The sequence below is a fragment of the Zootoca vivipara genome, chromosome 4 (assembly GCF_963506605.1).
Source record: "Zootoca vivipara chromosome 4, rZooViv1.1, whole genome shotgun sequence".
Classification (NCBI taxonomy): Eukaryota; Metazoa; Chordata; class Lepidosauria; order Squamata; family Lacertidae; genus Zootoca; species Zootoca vivipara.
The window spans coordinates 40348099-40367650 of NC_083279.1; the positions used below are offsets into that span (position 1 = coordinate 40348099).

Below are 19552 nucleotides of genomic sequence, written 5' to 3' on the forward strand. Positions count from 1 at the left end.
AAGATTGTCTTCCACAAACACAATTTTAACAATTTTGAGTCTGTAAGTGATTGTGGAGGCCAATTCTGGATCTACAGGTCCTTCCACGGTGGGGACACTGGTTTCCGGGCAGGAGTTGATCACAGTGTGGATTTGCCAAGCGTGCCTTTCTGTTAGCACGTTTCTCCCTTGCGTACTATAGTATCAGCCACACCAGCTTCACTAATACCAAATCCCATAAAAAGGGCGGAGTATTTTAAAATTGTCTACAAGTAAAGGAAATGGACGAACTCTGCTGTTAGACATTAGTATTTCTCAAAACAAAATATTGTATATACAGCACTGCATGCAGAGGTCCACTTAAGTGGAACCACCTCTCCTTACACCCCAAAATCTGACCCAGAAACACACACACCCCAACCCTTGAAGAAGATTTTAAGAGTAGGGGAGGGTGCAGGGGAGAGGACAGGAAGTTCTGTTCCACAAGAGGATGTGTGTTGCACAAGCAGAATGACAGAATCATCTAGAACTCTGCGTTTTAAAAAAAGGAACTACGACAGAAAATGTTGTTTCTGATAAGCACATATGGCATCACTGTGTCTAACCATGCATTATACTATGGCTGGGGAGCTAGCCCTAATTGTGACAGCCCAGCAACCCTCCATATCATTATCATTATTTCTTGTCTGAAAAGATAGACATTGGAAAGCTAGTGTAACATATCTTCTTTTAAATATTAAATAATTATAACATTTAATTAAGTTGTAGAGGTGCTTTGCAACTTAAATCTGCAAGTGGGGAAATTATAAATTTATAACCTAATTTGTCCAACTGATACAACAGAACACAAGCTATGGCAATACCTGAAATGCCCAATTATCACATGAATTACATTGGCTGGCTAAACTCGTATTTATTTGAATCTTTTAAAACAACATTTTTAAAGAAAAACGGCACCATGGGGGTGTGTTTTTGAAGATTATGTCCTTTAACCAACCGATTCTTAATAAGTTTCTTGCATTTCCCGCATTGTATAGTTCAATATTTCTGGGCGATGTACACTTAAAAAGTCTCTTTTCATACCAAAACATGTACAGTATTATTCGCGGGGTGGGGAGAGATAAACGGGGCCTGGATAAATAAAAGATTTTTAATTCAAAAAATGTCGGCATGCAATAAAAGCTTTCATTTTAACAAGGCGGTGAGCAGAATAAACTTCGGCGATCGAGGGGGGTAAAAGAGAAATCCGGGAGGCGGGGGTGCCCCCGGCAGTGCCTGCGGGGAAGCCACCCCGAAAAGTTGGGGATTTTCCAGGCCTAAACAACCCTCCGCTCCCCGGCGCCGAGTTGAGCAAGTCTGAGCCCGGAGCGGAATTTTACCGCCGAGCTGGAACGGAGGAGGCGGCGGCGGCGGCAGGAGCGGCAGCTGCAGCGGGAGGGGCTGGCAGAGACCCGTCGCCCTTGCACTTCATCTTCCCGTCCCTGGCCCGGTTCCTTCTCCTCCGCCCGCTCGCTCGGCCCGGCCCGGCCCGGCTCCTGGCCTGAAGAGCAGGCGGCTCAGGCGGCAGCAGCGCCGGCTTCTCCCTTCCGCATTTCCCTGGGTCTCTCTCGGGCAGTGACGTGACGTGCTGACGGCGGCCCGGCCCGGGGAGCTTGGCCGCTTCCACTCAGCTCCGAGCTCGGCCCCTCCCTCCCCTCCGCTCCCGCCCGCCCCGCCGCTGCGGCTCTACCACCGAGATCGGCCCAGCTACGCGCAGAAAGGCCGCGCAGAGGCCGCCGCCACCGCCCCGCCCGGTAAGCAGCACGGGACAGGCCCCAGCTAGGCCCTTACCCCGCGCGGGACCAGGCCTCGGCGCCCGCCGACGTGCAGGCCCCGAGAAGGCCGCAGCTAGGCCGCGGGCCCGGGCTCCGTCCTGCAAGAGTGGGCCGTGAGGCCCTGCCCCGGGGCCTAGGCAGCCGCAACTCGGCTTCCAGGAAGGGAAGAGGCGGCGGGGTGGCGCGAGGCGCGCGGGGACCAGGTCTGAGGCGCGGGGCTGAGGGGGCGAGAGGGGCCGGGGGCGAGTCGGAGGGAGACAGTCTGCAAGGAGGAGACAAGATGGCGGCGGCAATGGAGGCTGAGGGAGAGTGCCGGCCGCCATCTTGAATTCATCGCTCCTGGCCCCAGACAGTCCCCATTACGGGCAGGGCAGGGCGGAGACGGCGCCAGTGGGGGAGGCTTGCCCCTCCCCTCCTTCCCCGTGTTGTGCCCAGTTGTCCTGCTCGTGGGCCAGCTCCAGCCCCGCAGCCGTAGCTTTTGACGGGCTGAGTGGCTTTTCCAGGCGATTCCGCTGCCAACGATGCGGTTAAACGATGTCCTGTCTCCGCGGGGCACGAGCAGCGCGCACAACCGCCCCCAGCCTCCTCTACAAAGGGGGCCGTGTGCCAAAGGGGGCCATGGCGCCAGAGTTTATTCAAGGGACTGTCTCTCTCTCTCTCTTTTGAGGGAGTGGGGGGGACTATATATATTTTAAAAAATACTTCATGCCAGGGAATATAGATGCCTGACTCTCCATGCTGGGGAAGACCAAGTGGCTTCATTGTGAAGGGGATGCGGGGTCGATTGACATCTTTCATGGGGTTTTAACACTTTAGCGGGGTAGAGGTGACGCTGTGGCTTACAACAACGCAACGCTAGAAACCAAATTAAAAATGCCACACTAGCCAGGCTTAGTATATTTTCGCAGTCTTCAGCTCAAGCTCAACCAATTAAATAGGAAAAGGCAGTTTTCTCTGGGTAACCCACAGTGCAGCCTCTTGAGAGTTTCACTCACGTGTTAGGATGTCAGACAAAGTGTCTCAAGGTGTGGGACTAGTGGTTTTTGTATTAACTGTAATATGTGAAGTTCACAGGTCGGGTTACTGTGAATCGGGAAGGCCACTGAAAGTCAATATATCCGCAGTGACTGAAACAATAAAAAGCAATTGCCAAATGAACACCTGAAAAGCTAATGGGGATTGCATAAAGGACAGCTTTCAGTTTTAGGGGACAGTGGAAAGGGGCTACTAATGTTGTACAACTTGCTTTAGGAAGAAAAACATAATTTACTAAAGTCTCCTATGAAGTGTATATGACACAATCAGGCAGGGAGATGAGATTGAAAAATGATTTTCAGGAGTAAATATGTGTGTGTGTGTGTGTGTGTGTGTGTGTGTGTGTGTGTGTGTGTATCCACTCCCTGTGGAGTGAGTAGAAGCAGAAGATAAAGCACGTGATAATTTCCCTGGATGCTTTAGTAATAAATTTCAGCTTATTTTGGACTCGACAGCATTTGTGCAATGAGCAAATCAAAAGCTTTTAACTGCCCTGAACTTCTGTGGGTGTTTAAATGCATGTAGCTTAGTTTTGCTTGCAACTAAGGATGCAGTTTGAAGAACACAGTTTCTGTTTATTCCTTGCACATTAGCATCTCAATATTTCAAATTTTCATTATGAATAAATCATGGATTTACTTTAAAAAGCAACTTATTGCTCATGAGTCGCAAGAAACTTTTGCTAATGCTGCTACTCAGCTGCTTTTCATACCATTACTATGACATACCTCTGCCCCTCCTGTTTGAGTTGGGGACACCCTGTTACAGTGGCTCCACTTCTTCCTGAATGGTCCAAGAAGGTGGTTTCTGCTCTACTTCATGACATGCAAAATGCCTCAGGGTTCTATTTTATCTCAGTATTATCTTCAGTATTTAGAAGCCATGGGAGAGAGGAGAAGCCAATGGGAGGTCTTAGTCACAATATTAACAGTTGTCATGGACTGGCTGGATGCAGAGGAGTGGTGGGAGGCACCAGCTGGAAAACCACCCAGGGAAAGAAGGATCAGAGCTAGGGAATTGGTGGTGGGATAACGATGGGTGGTCAGAGGGAGAAGGCTGGGAGGAGGAGGTGTCGGAAGCGGAACAGGTAAGAGGGTTTGGTGAGCAGAGTCTGTGGCAGAGTCCAAAACCAGAGGCAGAAGAGGAGGCTGGAGAGGAGGGGGTCAAGAGGCAGAGATGAGTCAGGCTGCTGAAGAAGACAAGGAGTTTCCCCCTCCTGTGGCAAGCTCTCTTCCCCCCTGGTCTCCCAGAACCCAAAGAGGTGTGAAGAGGGAGGAGCAAAGACAGGCAAGACAAGAAGTCTCAGCTTGCTTGGGAAGGACCCTGAAGGGAGGAAGAGACTTAGGGAGTTGTGGGAATGCCTCACATCTGCCTCTTTGGGGCAAGACCTAGTGGGAAGAGTTGCTGTGCTCACTAGGCCTGAGCTGTTTTTATTTATTTCAATAAAGAGTTAACTGACACCTGAGTTATTGCTGACCTGCTCCCAACTCCTGTCTTGACATCGATATGCAGATGACACTCGGCTCATTCTCCCTTTTCCACCAAGAAGTTGTGACCAGATATCGGGATGCATATTGGAAAGGATGAGATGAGGGGGGTGGGGAAGGCTGAAATCTAATTCAGATAAGAAGTTCTGTGGGTTGAGAAGTTGGCTGGTCTAAATAGAGGTGTGAGACCTGTTCCAAATGGGGTTGCACTTTTGTTGAAAGAGCAGTTCTGCAGCTTGGGGGTGCTCTTGGATTCATTCCTGTCCAGACATGCATATATAGTGGCAGTGGCCAGAAGTGCCTTCTACCAGCTCAGGATGGGTCAAACCTGGCCTGAGTTACCCATGCACTCATGACCTCCAAAGTGGACTACTGTAATGTTGTTTACATAGAGGCTGCCTTTGATGATGGGTCAGAAAATTCAGTTGGTGCAAAATGTGGTATATAGATACAGATAGAGGCCAGAAAATCTTCTCATCTAATACTGTTTCTGCACCAGCTGCAATAATTACCAGTACAGTGGTGCCTAGCTTAACGAATGCCCTGCTTAACGAAATTTCCGCTTAACGAAAGGATTTTTTGAGTGGAGGTTGCCTCGCTAGACGAATGCGTTTTACGAAAAATTCGTCTAGCGAATCGCGGTTTCCCATAGGAATGCATTGAAATTCAATTAATGCGTTCCTATGGGCAAAAAAGGTAAAAAAAAATTCAGTGCATTCCTATGGGATTCGCTAGATGAATTTTTCGCTATAAGAAAAGACCCGTTGAACGAATTAATTTCGTCTAGCGAGGCACCACTGTATGTTTCTGGGCCCAATTCAAAGTGCTGTGTTTGCTTCCAGGTTTGCTTAAGGATTGCCTTTATCTGTATGGCCCAGCCTGTGCCCTAAAAGAGGATTGGGAAAACTTTGGATCTCCAGATGTTGCTGGATTACAGCACCCATTATCCCTGATTATTCACCATGCTTGCCTTGGGGCCAATAGGCATTGTAGTTCTGAGGCATCAGGAGGGCCACAGGTTCCCCACCCTTGTCCTAAGATCTTTTTCAGAGGTCCTGTTTGTGTGTCTGCCAATAAGATAAACTTGGCTGTGGAGCACAAGAAACAAAACGTTCTTAGTGATGGCCCCACAGTGATGGCCCTTATTCAATATATATATTTTTAATAGTTTTGAAAACCTCCTCAACACTGCCATTTATTAAGATTGTAAATGAGCAGCTTTCTAATGCTAATGCAAACCTCTCTAATCTATCTCATACAGCTTTGTGTCATTCATTTTCATATATGTTGCTTTCTGAGAGCCTCAAAGATATTTTGAACGAACAGATACATACAGTGAGGTAGGAGTGTTTTGCCCTGATACAGCTATATTTTCCTGCCCCCACTGGATAATAGCAAGCAGTGAGGGGGTCAGCACAGCATCTCGGCTGTGTCCCCCTTGTGAGTGGCAGGATGTGTATCACTTTGCTGTCTTGGGGGCAGGTCCTGAGGAAATGTCTCTTTTCTTGACAATATTTTTCCCTGTTGGGATTTTTTCATCCATGAACTGAGTTCAATATGCATGCCACATAAATATTGGAAGACTAATCAAGAGCTTCTTCATTTTGATTTTATAGACATTTCTGACTGATGAGAGTTAAAGGCCATGGATGAAGATGGGCTTGAGCTACAGCCACATGAGACACATGCGTTTTTTGATCCTACAGGTATGACAATCTAAAATGGATTTCTCTAAATGTAATTGGCATGATGTAGCCTATTTAGTCTTTACTGAATGACACCAGACTGGTTTATTGTTTATTATTTTTAAATTTCTCTACTCCCCTGCCTGAAAGTCTAAATTCATTCTGTTACATAGTTAACATGTTTTGAGAAGTACCTTGATGCTAAAAGAACTACCAGCCACCACTAAAAATGCACTATATAATCTTTTAAGTATTTCTGTACTAATATTGTTGTTTACCATTTCTCTAGAATAAGACAAAAATAATTATTTTCTTTGGATACCAAGTATAATGCAGGTTGCATAGGAGGTTGCTACAGAATGCTTGGGAAGACCGAGATAGTTGACAACTTGGTTCGCACTTCCTAACCTTTACACACAATACTTTCCACAAAGCCCTACCCACCTGACACTTTTTCTCAGTGAATTCTATGTCTTTCCAACCCTCTGTGATTTTGAAGGCACAATAAGATCAAGCAGGAGCTAACAAGAAGCTTGCAAACTTTTTAACCATATGAAATGTGTCACATAGGGAATAATCCAGGAATTTACATATGATGTGTGGGGAAAGAAGTCATAAATAGGTCTCATTTTCATGAAACCTGAAACTATACTGTCACAGAAACTTTGATTATTTTTATGTATTTCAGGAACTGATGGAACGCATTTGAATGGAAATGAGATTGTTGTTGAAATACAAGAAACAGTCTATGTCTCAGATGTGGAGGATTCTGACATAACAGTTCATAACTTTGTCTCAGAGGATCCTGATTCTGTAGTAATCCAGGATGTAATTGAGGACGTTGTTATAGAAGATGTTGAGTGTCCAGATATCATGGAAGATACTGATGTATCTCAAACTGTTATTATGCCTGAACCAGTGCTGGACACTGATGTCACTGAGGAAGTGTCTTTAGCACACTGCACTGTTCCAGAAGATGTTTTATCCTCTGAGATCACAGCTTCAGCAATGTCAATACCTGAGCATGTGCTCACAAATGCGTCAATGCATGTACCTGATGTTGGACAATTGGAACATGTTCATGATCATAGTAATGTTGTAGAAGCAGAAATTGCCACAGGTTCTCTTGGAGAAGATGTAGTTTCTGAAGTTTTGGTAGCAGATTGTGCCTCTGAAGCTGTAATTGATGCCAGTGGAATACCTGTGGAACATGATAATGACAAGGGCAACTGTGAAGACTACCTTATGATTTCCTGTAAGCCACAAATATTGCTTCACTTTTAATCCCTTGGACTTCTGTGGTGTTAATCTATGCTAAGTACACTTGTAGTAATGCTGGTGAGTTGGGGGGTGGGGTGGGAGAATATGGCAACCATCATATTACTCAGTGGTCATGAGTCTTGATTCCTCCCCACCACCACTCTGTTAAGAAGAACCGAGGACGAGCTGGACAAGAAGGGGATGCAGGGTTTAGGATGGTTGCTGAACATGAACTGACCCGTCAGCACAGCACTATACCTTGGCAGTACTATGCTGACAAATGGCATTCATTTGTCAAATGCAACATAGCAGCAATGCACAAAGTCATTTGAAGGCATAGCACTGCGCAGAGAAAGCATATGTTGAGAATTGTTTGGGGGGAACTCATAATTAGCCAGCATGATTCCACCAGTGTAATGCTGTATGATGCATAGTAGAATTTTTAGAACTTTCTAGAAACATAGTAGGATGGGTGGGTTTGTTTATAGCCTAGGCACAGGATATCAATATGGTGCACTAGCATAGCTATGCATAGCTATAAGATGCAACCTTATGTTACTCAGCTATTACCTCTTATAAAGATATAGATCCCACCTCTGTATCAATGTTCTAAATTCTTAGTCTGTTCTAAAACTATATATACTTGTTATTCTCTTCAATCAAAATATAAATCCACACCCTTTATAATTTGATGAGAATGCTTATACAATAATTATGCTAAGTGAAAGTTTCCCTATTACCTCATTCTTTGCTTTCAGCCTCCCAAACAAGCTCTACCAGTTTTTAAGTCGTGAGTTTGATGCCTAATTTGGTGTTGCCTTGGCCAGTCTGTAGCATTTTGTCAAGCAAAATGAAAAAAATGCTTCTAAATTCAAATATCCACTTTTTACAAAATTCATGTATCTGTTTAATGTGCCATGTGGCAAACTGTAGAAGGGGTTTTCTGAGGCTTCAGCAGTGGTTCTCAGACTCACAGTGTCTCCATCCCATTCCCAGTAAAGTTGCAACCTAGCATTAGCAGAAACAAAAGATGTAGCAAGCAGGGTGGAATGGAAATTGATGAGACAGGCTGCATGAGCTTGCCTTGCATAGAATTCCATTTCAGCTGTTGTGGCACAAATAGAGGTGTGCACCAACTCATATATACTTATAGGTAGGATTGTGTTGTGCTGCATCATCATCAGTATTTTCACTGTCTGTTGATAGATCATGAGAGCACAATTTAGTTATTCATTTTATTTCATGAAAATTATATACTGCTTGATTATAGCAAAAACCTCAAATCATTTTTTTCTATTTATAATCACCCCGCTTTCCTCAAGGCAATTGCAGATTAATTGTTTCTCAATTTGCTGTTACCAAGGCAAACTACAAAGAAACTCGCCTTTTACCTTTAACACTGCTATTCTGTGACTTTGGCATGTGGGATCCTCCAGCCCCAAGGCCTAATTAGGCCCACCAGGCTTCTCCATTTGACTTGGAAGACCAGTTTGGACAAGCCACAGTCACCTACCCTACTCCTGATTTTATCGGGTGTGGGGCAAATGAAGGCACAAACCAACAGGGCTTTGCATGCACATTGATCAGCTGATGTGTAAAGAGGGGTTTGCAAGCACCCACCATCAGCTGATTGGTGGGTCTTGCGAAACCCAGTGTATAATGCTTACAAAGCTCTGGGACTTGTGAGTACTATGCACAGAAGCCTGCAGAATTCCCACAGTCAGCGGGTTAATTGGTCTAGTCCATAAACTGCAGTAACTCAGCTGGTTGTCAGGTCTTGTGAAGCCCAATGTACGTGACTGAGCCAGCTAAGGATCCAACTCCAGTATGAGAACTTCTATGAAATGCTTGGTCCACCAGGGGTGGAATAGATAATGATCCAGCCCACCAGCCTCTTCCAGTTCCCCACCCCATGTTGCTTCCCTAATTTATTACCATTTTTCAAGTCTGGTCACAATATCAAGCTAATTAAGAGGAATATTTTATTTCAGTGAGGCAGTGCAGGAGAGCATTTGGAATTTATCTTCTTAACATATCTCACTACTTTTCATGTAACTGGAATAATGAATTATATAAACATTTCTTTCACTGTCATTTATAATGTTACTGCATTTTAAAACATTTCTACAATTGAAATGATACACTTTTGTCTTACTGTAATCAGTTTATGTTGGATTGACCATTTTATTGTTTTTCTCTGTAGTGGATGATGCTGTCAAGGCAGAAACTGATGATTCTGTTGACCTTACAAGAAAAACTGTGTCAGAAAATGATCCTTGTAAAATGGATGGCATTTGCCCAGAAGTCATCAAGGTGTATATTTTCAAAGCCGATCCAGGGGAAGATGACTTAGGTACAGGATTCTATTTTATTTTATTTTAAAACTTAATCTAAAGATCAGTAATTGGAGGTCGAAGGACAAAAGCTGTGCTCTTGAGAGCTATCATAAGACTCCTCCTTTCCCTCTAGTTGCCAAACTAGAAATAAAAATGGTGGAGAATGTGCCTTTCTGACATGTTGGCTGGTAGCAATCGAAAGTGGAAGTTAAGGTATAGGCCCACTGTCCCTTGTTCTTCCCTTTTTCTCAAAGTATCTCCAGGAAATTAGTTGTTGATACCTTTCATAGTATCTCCCTTTATTTGACTCAGGCTTCTTTCAGATGTGTGGGGAAAGTGCAGATCACCATATTTTTCCGCTCCATAGGACGCACCTGACCATAGGACGACCTAGTTTTTAGAAGAGGAAAACAAGAAAAAAAATTTTTTTTGCTTTCTTGAATTGTCCTAGGCATAGCAGCCAACGCCTAGAGGCCTAGGTGCCGTTGCCCCCCCTTTAAATATTTGAGGAAGCTTCTTTTGCAAAGGGGGAAAGCTCCATATTTTTTTTAGGATCAGCTCAGAGTTGTGCATCTTTTTTGCAAAGGGGGAAAGCTCCATTTTTTAGGATCAGCTCAAAGTTGCTGAGTTTCCTTGCAAAAGGAAAAAATCCTGTTTTTATGGGGTTCAACTCACAGTTCTGCAGCTTCTTCTATAGGAAAGGAAAGGGACCCATTTCTACAGTTTCCAGACAGATAATCTAATCAGCCAGTCACATGTCTCCCTCTACAGACAACAATTGAGGCCTAGGCAAGGGGCCGGGAAGGGAGCTAGCTCTCTTATCTTCCTCCTGGATCTCTTGCAATCAGCTGCTGAGCGGGTTCCTTTAATCTCATTCCCTCTTGTTAGCCTTTAGCTCCTTCTTTTTCTTTTTTCTTTTTTTTAAAAAACATGACCTGCCTTTAGCCCATGCATCCCCAAACTTCGGCCCTCCAGATGTTTTGGACTACAATTCCCATCACTGGTCCTGTTAGCTAAGGATCATGGGAGTTGTAGGCCAAAACATCTGGAGGGCCGCAGTTTGGGGATGCCTGCTTTAGCCCCTGGGCAATTTGGCTCCAGGGACCACGCATTCGCTCCATAAGACGCATAGACACATCCTCTTACTTTTTAGGAGGGGAAAAGTGGGTATTTTCTATTGCTTATATTTAAACCATAATGTAGTAGAAACTTGCTTTTACAAAATACTTTGACCAACTTTTTTTCCCCCGCCCAGGAGGCACAGTAGATATTGTGGAAAGTGAATCTGAAAATGACAATGGAGACACATTAATGAATCAAAATAGCAGTGTTCGCATTCCAAGGGAAAAAATGGTTTATATGACAGTAAATGATTCCCAGCATGAAGATGAAGATTTAAGTAAGTATTTGACTTTTATTTAGAGTTAAGAATTTGTTTAAAATGATACAAAATTTGTATTATATTATTATATTGTTTTTTCTTCTCTTAGATGTTGCAGAAATTGCTGATGAGGTATATATGGAGGTAATTGTAGGAGAGGAAGATGCAGCAGCTGTTCACGAACAGCAAATTGATGAGAATGATATTAAAAGCTTTATGCCGATAGCTTGGGCAGCAGCTTATGGTATGTTGTAAATCAAAATACACTTCCCTATAGTGTTAGCTCATGCCACATGAAATTGGCTCCCATTCCTATTTTGTGCAAACAAGCAGCCACATGGTGGCTGCTGGGTCGTGAGCAGTTTATGAGTAATGTTTGCTTTTGGCATCTTTTTATTATCCAACAATGTTGTTGGTTCGTGATAGGGTGATGAAATCCATATTATGAGTCATGAACAAGTGTGGCAAGAGGCTTACTCTGTGGAGCAGCATTCAAAGGTTTCTATTTAAATGTGAATATGGCTTCGTTCAGTGGCCAGGTTGACTGTAAAAAGGCACAGAACAACCATTTACTAACTTACTATTTTATTACCATGTATAGATTCCGTATTTTGAATATTCCTTAGAGTACTGATGATATGTAACCTTCCATTCTCCATTAGGTAATAACACAGATGCAGTTGAAAACCGAAATGGAACGGCTAGTGCTCTCTTGCACATAGATGAGTCTGCTGGTCTTGGAAGGCTAGCAAAACAAAAACCAAAGAAAAGGAGGAGGTTGGAATCCAGACAATATCAAACAGGTAAGTACCCAGCAACTCTAGTGACTATGATGACTGCCTGTCAAGAGAAAGAGAATAGAAATGCATTTTCTGTGAGCATTTAAAAGCACTACCATGTAGATGCATTCTTTTTGTGGTTTTGTGCTTTAACAATACCACAAGCTCACAAATTTAGAACTGTTAACAGAAAGAACGAATAAATTACTTGAAAAGTCAGGTTTCAGCAGAAAATTATTCATAGACACACTGTGTACACCTATTACAGTCATACCTCGACATCCGAACGCTTCGACTTCTGAAGTCGACAACCCTGGAAGTCTTTTTGGCGCGCACGTTTGGTGCATGCGCAGAAGCGCGAAATCACGCTTTGCGCTTGCGCACAAGCGGCGCTTCGACATCCGAAAACCTCGACTTACGAAGACGGCTGCGGAACGGATAGTCTTTGTAAGTCGAGGTACCACTGTATATGCTAAGAGCAATGTAAATCACCAAGTACCAGTCTTTATACCTAGTCCAAACAGCACTATTCACACACAAGAGGGAGCTATCAGTAGGTTTTGGGACACCCTGAAGTTTGTAAAAATATACACACACACACCCCAAAAAAAACCTTTAAGGGGGGAAAAGCTAGTGGGCCAGAGCCAAAAACATTGCAGTGAGAACTGAACTGGAATGCTAACTAACTTTTGGTGGTGGAGTGCAGGGTGAACTGGATTATCCTGGAAGACAACTTGGTTAGAACCTCAAAGGAGAATAACCTGCACTCACTCAATTATAGTGGGAAATTATGTGGCTATGCTCTGTACAGGTGTAAATTACTTCAATACAGAGTACATTTTACCGAAAGATTGTTCAGTTTCTGGCATTTTGTTTTGGGGTGGGGATAAGGGTTAGACAAAAAGCTTGTAATTTTTAGAAACATCTCTAATGAACTCAATGTAATGAATTACATCAACTTATAAATTACTTATAAATCCTCAAGATGTGACTCGCTTCATTGTAAAGACGGGTTAACACAAGTGTTTTTGTCTTTAAGAATGCACAAGTCACTAGTAACCAAAATGCAAAGAAAATGAAACTGCACTAAGATAGAACACATGGACTCAGCAGTTAAAGTAAACCCTACCCAACACCTCCTATGAAGTTGTAATGATGCAAAAATACCCCCAGCGTTTTTAAGGAAAAAAGAAGTTGTTAGATACATTATTCTCTTGCAACCACTGCCAGTGACTGATGCATAAAATGTGAGAGGATATATGCATCTATTGTGCTCCTATTGCAAGCATAGGCCTATTATAGCAGCTATGAGCACTGCCTTCCTGGCAGTCCCAACAGTTATGTAATACGCATGCATGGTTCATAAGGAGGGGAGGGGAGGGATTACTAACAGTTCTGCCCTTTTGGCATAGCTCCGGTGGTGGAAGCATGTTGTTGTTGTTTTGTTGTTGTTGTATGCCACTGTTCAAAAATCCCAGGATGATTCACAACATAAAAGTACAAAATGAAAATACATAATAAAACATTTCATCAACCTCCATTTATTCTATGTCTGGATTGACTTCTCATATTTGTTTTGATTGCACAATGATTATATATAATTATTATCTCATGCTACCTGTTTGCAACTGTTATTTTGGATTATAGTTAATATTAACATTTCTAGTAGCTTACTCGCTTATCTGAGAGCTGTACAAAGCAACAGAGAACGAATAGTTATCTTCAGTTTTAAAATTAGAAATTCCTGTACTGGTGGACTCTTTTGGAAACAGTTGTCCTCAAACCTGACAAACCTGATTCATCCACTGAAAAGACTCCTATTATTACAAGGCACCTTTAAGAGATCTTGGGTTCTGCAGTTACTGACATGTCAAGGTATTCCTTTATGCGGGTTTAATTTGCTTAATTAAAGGATGTGTTAGCACTTGACATTGCTACCAAATACTGAAGTGCTGCAAGTCTTCCCCCATTTGTGTTGAATGATTTTGCTTTAGTTCTGACACATTATTGTGGCTAATTTAATTTAACAGAGGTAATATTGCCAGCCAATATTTAAATCCTATGGATTTCAGCGAGTAGGACTGCAATCCTTTACCTACTTATCTGGGAATATGCATTCTTAACTCAGTCTGACATATATAGGATTGCACTAATAAGTACCGGTATGTGTTTGACTGTGTCATTTAAATGAGTAAGATTTTGAAGTGCGTGACTTCAACTTACATAGCTGTTAATACACATATCAGCATATTTCCTTTCTGTTTAAGGAGTGCCATTTTCATGATCTTGTTTTTGCTTTTATTTTACAGCAATAATAATTGGGCCTGATGGCCATCCTTTGACAGTCTACCCCTGCATGATTTGTGGGAAGAAGTTTAAATCTAGAGGCTTCTTGAAAAGGCACATGAAAAATCACCCTGAGCACCTTCTTGCTAAGAAAAAATATCGATGTACTGATTGCGATTACACTACAAATAAAAAGTTAAGTTTGCATAACCATCTAGAGAGCCACAAGCTTACTACCAAGACCGAGAAGCTAATTGAATGTGACGAATGTGGGAAAAGTTTCTCTCATGCAGGGGCTTTGTTTACGCACAAGATGGTGCACAGGGACAAGGCAGCAAACAAAATGCACAAGTGCAAATTCTGCGAGTATGAGACAGCAGAGCAGGGATTACTGAATCGTCACCTTCTGGCTGTGCACAGCAAGAACTTTCCACACATTTGCGTGGAATGTGGCAAAGGATTTCGGCATCCGTCAGAGCTCAAGAAACACATGCGAATCCACACTGGTGAAAAGCCCTACCAGTGCCAATATTGTGAGTATAGATCGGCCGACTCTTCCAACCTGAAAACTCACGTAAAGACTAGACACAGTAAGGAAATGCCCTTCAAATGTGACTTTTGTTTTCAGATATTTTCAGATACCAAAGAGCTGCAACAGCACCTCATTATGCATCAAGAAAGCAAAACACACCAGTGTCTGCACTGTGACCACAAAAGTTCAAACTCGAGTGATTTAAAGCGACATATAATTTCCGTTCACACAAAGGATTACCCGCATAAGTGTGACATGTGTGACAAAGGCTTTCACAGGCCCTCAGAACTGAAAAAACATGTTGCAGTGCACAAAGGCAAAAAACTGCACCAGTGTAGACATTGTGACTTTAAGATTGCAGATCCGTTTGTTCTAAGTCGCCATATTCTCTCAGTTCACACAAAGGATCTTCCGTTCAGGTGCAAGAGATGTAAGAAGGGCTTCAAGCTGCAGATGGAACTCAAAAAACACATGAAAACACACAGTGGTAGAAAAGTTTATCAGTGTGAGTACTGTGAGTATAACACTACAGATGCCTCGGGTTTCAAACGGCATGTTATTTCCATTCATACAAAAGACTACCCTCACCGTTGTGATTTCTGCAAGAAAGGCTTCAGAAGGCCTTCAGAGAAGAACCAACACATTATGCGGCATCATAAAGACATTGGGGTGCCGTGAGGACTCCTTATTCTATGGATTTGAGAAGGGTGTGTGTAAAAGATTCGCTTTCTAGGCAGTCATTGTATTATAAAGCAGATCACACAAACTAGCGTGCATTTGATTTAGGGCTGTATACAGGTAGGATTATTGCTTCTAGTTGACTTTTATACATTTTGTTCATTAGTGTGTTCTGAATTCTCTTCCGTTTAATAAATGAGGACGGATAGCAACAATAAAGTTGCATTTAATAAAGTAAACCCTGTCTCAAACTGAATTTTTCAACCACATTAGTTCTATGAAATATTTACCTTACTGACGTGTTGCATATTCAGTGACCATATTAACAGTTTTGTCATGAGTTAAAGATATATTTTTAATTTGCTCTTAATAAAGCAGTCATAAAGACATTGTATAAAATAAACTGGAGGAAATTAATGTCAGAAGATAACATTGTACCATAGGACCCACTTACTGTTTCATTTGATATTTAAAGAATTTGTGACACAATCTTCATTTGAGTAGTTATTCATTACTATTCTCCATTATTTGGAGTTCTTTTTACATAATGTTTAATTCTTCCATGATAAGTAATAGTTGGTTGCTGGGAGCATTTATTTTCAGGAAGTGTGAATTTAAAATTTCAGGCATTTGTTCATACATATTAACTATCTGCTTCTCTGCCTTTTGGTTCTGTATTACAAATTCATTTGTGTTTTGAAACTTATTGTTGATTCATAGTGCATATGGATACATTTTTGTTTCAGTTGTTGGCAGGATCAATTGACTGTTGTTAAGGTTACCCCAAATTAAAAATCATTTTTGTTACAAGACTCCATGAAATATTTGGTCCAATCATATTTTTAACTATCCACCAGCAGCCTTGGACAGCTTTTCAAAGAGTATAAACTGTATAAAGGGAGCACATTAGATGGAGCAATAAAGAATAGAAATAGATGCTATCTTCATGAAGAACTTGTTTTCCAGCAACTTTTTGTATATTTTCTCTATTACTCTTTTAGCAACACAGGGTAATATCCAATGTTTCTCCCTCAGCTGATGGAAGGCGTCAGTAGGCAAACAAGGCAGTTTTCAGTGATTCCTCCTCCCCATTGCAGTCCCTCCAAAATCTACTGTGGAGAGTCCTCAAACTTCCAGAGCAGATTTTGATGGAGCACAGAGCTGCGAGGAGGAGTAATTCTCGCCTTCCCCCTGTGAAACATTAGATGTCACAGCTTTTCTTAAGAGAATTGTTTCAGTAACAAGCGTCCTTCAAATCAGTTTATTAAGTAGAACCGGTAATTATCTAGAGTTCGTCTAGTTCTTCCTTACCTGTTTATACCATTCTGGATAGTTTTTGTAATGATCACCTGTGCTCTGAAAGCTAAGGCTGCCACAACCTGCTTCAAGGCAAACAATGTACTCTTATGAATTTGCAAAGTGCAGTAAAACGGGGCGGGGTGGGGACTCCAAAGCATGCTGTAAGGGATGACATCTTAGTGAACATACATTGTCTGGTGTGTTTGGCTTGTTGGCTTCTTCAACCCCTTCCCTTCTGTTTTGGTCCCAAAAGTACACAGGTCAAATATAATGAGATGAGACACAAGTTCCAAATGAACTGTTTTTGCCCTATGCTTCCTTCACCTCTCATCAGAAACACAATATCCCTATGGTATGTGGCCAGAAAATACAATGCCTGTACATTTCTTCAAATAAATACCTCAGTATTCCTGGGTTGATTGGTTTTGCTTAATGGAAACAAGAATTACTTGAGACAGCCATATGTAAACATAAACACTTGATGTGCTAACATAAAATGTTTTGTTTTATACAAACCTAAGTGTGTCAGATTTATGTGCAGCTATGTTTGTTTCTGACCTCCTTTTGTGTTTGGACTGTTGCATGTTCACCAAACTCCTGGAATAGATAGTGGGGACCTCTAGTAATCAGGCACACTCATGACTTCTGCTGCAAGATGCACGTGGCCATTTCTTTATCTTTTAGTAGATTTAAGCAGCACTTGTGTAGAATCCTGTAAATATTCTAGGTGGTTTCTTTACTGTGGGATTACGACCTGAAAGCCTGGTCCTAAAAGCACTAGCACTCATTGATTCAGTGGAAACTTAGGTGTCTCAATTTTCACTGAAGTCCTGTCCAAATTTCCAAATAATTTACAAAAGTTATTTTCAAGCCTGCTAAAAAGCTATTAAACCTCAAATTCTCAGTCTGCTGCTGAAAAGTATTATCCATATTGAAAAACTCTTTTCTTGGACAATTACTCAAATTAGGAACAGAAAAGTGACCCACTTCCTATTTTTTTAACGTCATCTGGAATCGTAAATACTTGTTTTGAAGCATAATTTTGGAAACGTACGCAATTAAGAGTTTAGTGAAGTGGATTTTGTACAATGTATCTGTAAAAAGAGCAAATCAAAACTAGTTATTGTTAATGTAATAATAGTTACAGGCTAGTTTTATTTGATTAGCGAATGCTATAAAATTGATGTTTCAGTTCCATGTTTTAAATGGCACATTAAAAAAAAAAACTGAGAACATAATATAAATAATTGTTCTGTAAAAATGCTTGTTAAATACTATATGTCCCTCCCTGTGTACACTTTGTAAAAAAAGAAAAAGAAATAGAGTCCTATATAGGGATGTGTAACGTTGTATTGTGTACTTGATGATAATGTGAAAAAAATAAAAATCAGACTATTTTCCTGTTAATGAATATTCATTTGATAAGCTAACTCTTTCACATATTGCCACTAAAATTCATGCTGTTTCCTCTTACAATAAACTTGTTAGGTGAGCAGAATATTATTTCCCTGGAACATTCCGAGATGTCAAGGACTAAATCTGTGACATTCTTCAAGGGTCCTGTGTACTATATGATGAAACTGATGTTGACACTAGGATTCTACCAGTTCCTTTCTCTAAATAGTGAATTTTGTGATTTTTGTGCACAGTGTTCCTTTTTAAAATATTTTTCTAAAGCTCTTGATGTAAAGATAAGCTTAAAAGTGCCTAGGGACTGCCTCCAAAGTCACAGGATTGGCAAAATTAAGATTCCATTGTCTACAGAATGGGACATTATTTAATTGCTACAGTACTGCAGAGCCTGGAAGAGCTTGCAAAATCAAATAAAAACATAATTAAAATAGCCACGAAACATTAGAAACCAGCAGCCTTGTACCCAGTGGTGCTCAGAAATTCTAAAAAAACACAAATGATTGGTGAAGTTTTGAAAGTCCACCCTCTTAATTTAAAATGGTGCCCAATTGCATCCAAACAAACAAAAACCTGCTCCTTGATCTCAAATTTTGGTGATGATACCCTAAGAGGTGTCCAAGTGCATAGCAAACAATCAATTTTGCCAAATAAATAGTAGATTATAAATAAATACTAGGTAAAGGGACCCCTGACCATTAGGTCCAGTCGTGACCGACTCTGGGGTTGCGCGCTCATCTCGCATTATTGGCCGAGGGAGCCGGCGTATAGCTTCCAGGTCATGTGGCCAGCATGACAAAGCCGCTTCTGGCAAACCAGAGCAGCACATGGAAACGCCGTTTACCTTCCCGCTGTAGCGGTTCCTATTTATCTATTTGCATTTTGACGTGCTTTCGAACTGCTAGGTTGGCAGGAGCTGGGACCAAGCAACGGGAGCTCACCCCGTCGCAGGGATTCGAACCGCCGACCTTCTGATCAGCAAGCCCTAGGCTCAGTGGTTTAACCACAGCGCCACCTGGGTCCCTATAAATAAATACTATGAGGCAACAAAACAGAAAAATATGGGATTTTACTTTTTACTTCACCTTTAAAGTATAGGTTGGCAGTTCTCATACAAAGAAAAAACTAGCACAGCATCTGCAAAGATTTCTCATGGGCAAAGTTCCAGTTACCGTACAACTGAAGGGGACCGCTTCAGAATGATATGGAAAATAGGGAAGTTAAGAACATGCATTGGAAGAGACCCTCAAGTGCTGAGCACACTGGCCAGTTCTGCAGCAGAGCTATAGGAGCCTTTACCAACCTGAGGCCTTCAGATGATGTTCTCAAATCATTGACTTGGCTCTTACAGGTTTATTGGTGTTTTAATTATCTAGTTTTGATCTTCGAGTGCATTGCACTGGGCTATATCATGCAGTGTTGAATGTTGCAGAATATGAGTAACCAAGAAAATATAATCGTCCAGATAATCTGTACAGTAGGTTTCATCATTGTGGACTGAAACCTTCGCCGATAGGTGGCAATAAAGGATAAAAGCTGAAGTAACATCTCCCCCACACCACTATTAAAAATAAAAGAAATTTTCCAACTA

At 41.8% G+C, this 19552-nt stretch overlaps 1 protein-coding gene and 1 long non-coding RNA gene across 5 annotated transcripts in view; one reads left to right on the forward strand and one right to left on the reverse strand.

Annotated features, from left to right (window-relative positions):
• The first annotated feature begins 931 nt into the window (after positions 1–931).
• On the forward strand, positions 932–17958 carry ZFX (zinc finger protein X-linked). Its single transcript, XM_035115346.2, has 8 exons — positions 932–1772; positions 5932–6021; positions 6689–7255; positions 9464–9613; positions 10852–10995; positions 11087–11221; positions 11640–11780; positions 14066–17958. Exons 2-8 carry the CDS (start codon positions 5961–5963, stop codon positions 15250–15252), a joined length of 2385 nt encoding a protein of 794 aa, XP_034971237.2. The 5' UTR covers positions 932–1772; positions 5932–5960; the 3' UTR covers positions 15253–17958.
• LOC118085066 (uncharacterized) overlaps positions 7070–19552 on the reverse strand; it is a 44793-nt gene continuing 32310 nt past the window's right edge. For 2 of the 4 annotated variants that reach the window (XR_009557461.1, XR_009557462.1), the window contains exons 7-11: positions 11570–11722; positions 9878–9986; positions 9416–9504; positions 8001–8456; positions 7091–7201 (exon numbers count right to left, since the gene is read on the reverse strand). This is a non-coding gene — a long non-coding RNA (uncharacterized LOC118085066). Of the gene's footprint in view, positions 7202–8000; positions 8457–9415; positions 9505–9877; positions 9987–11569; positions 11723–19552 lie in introns of all 4 variants that reach the window. The other 2 variants (XR_004692605.2, XR_004692606.2) reach the window with 2 other exon arrangements.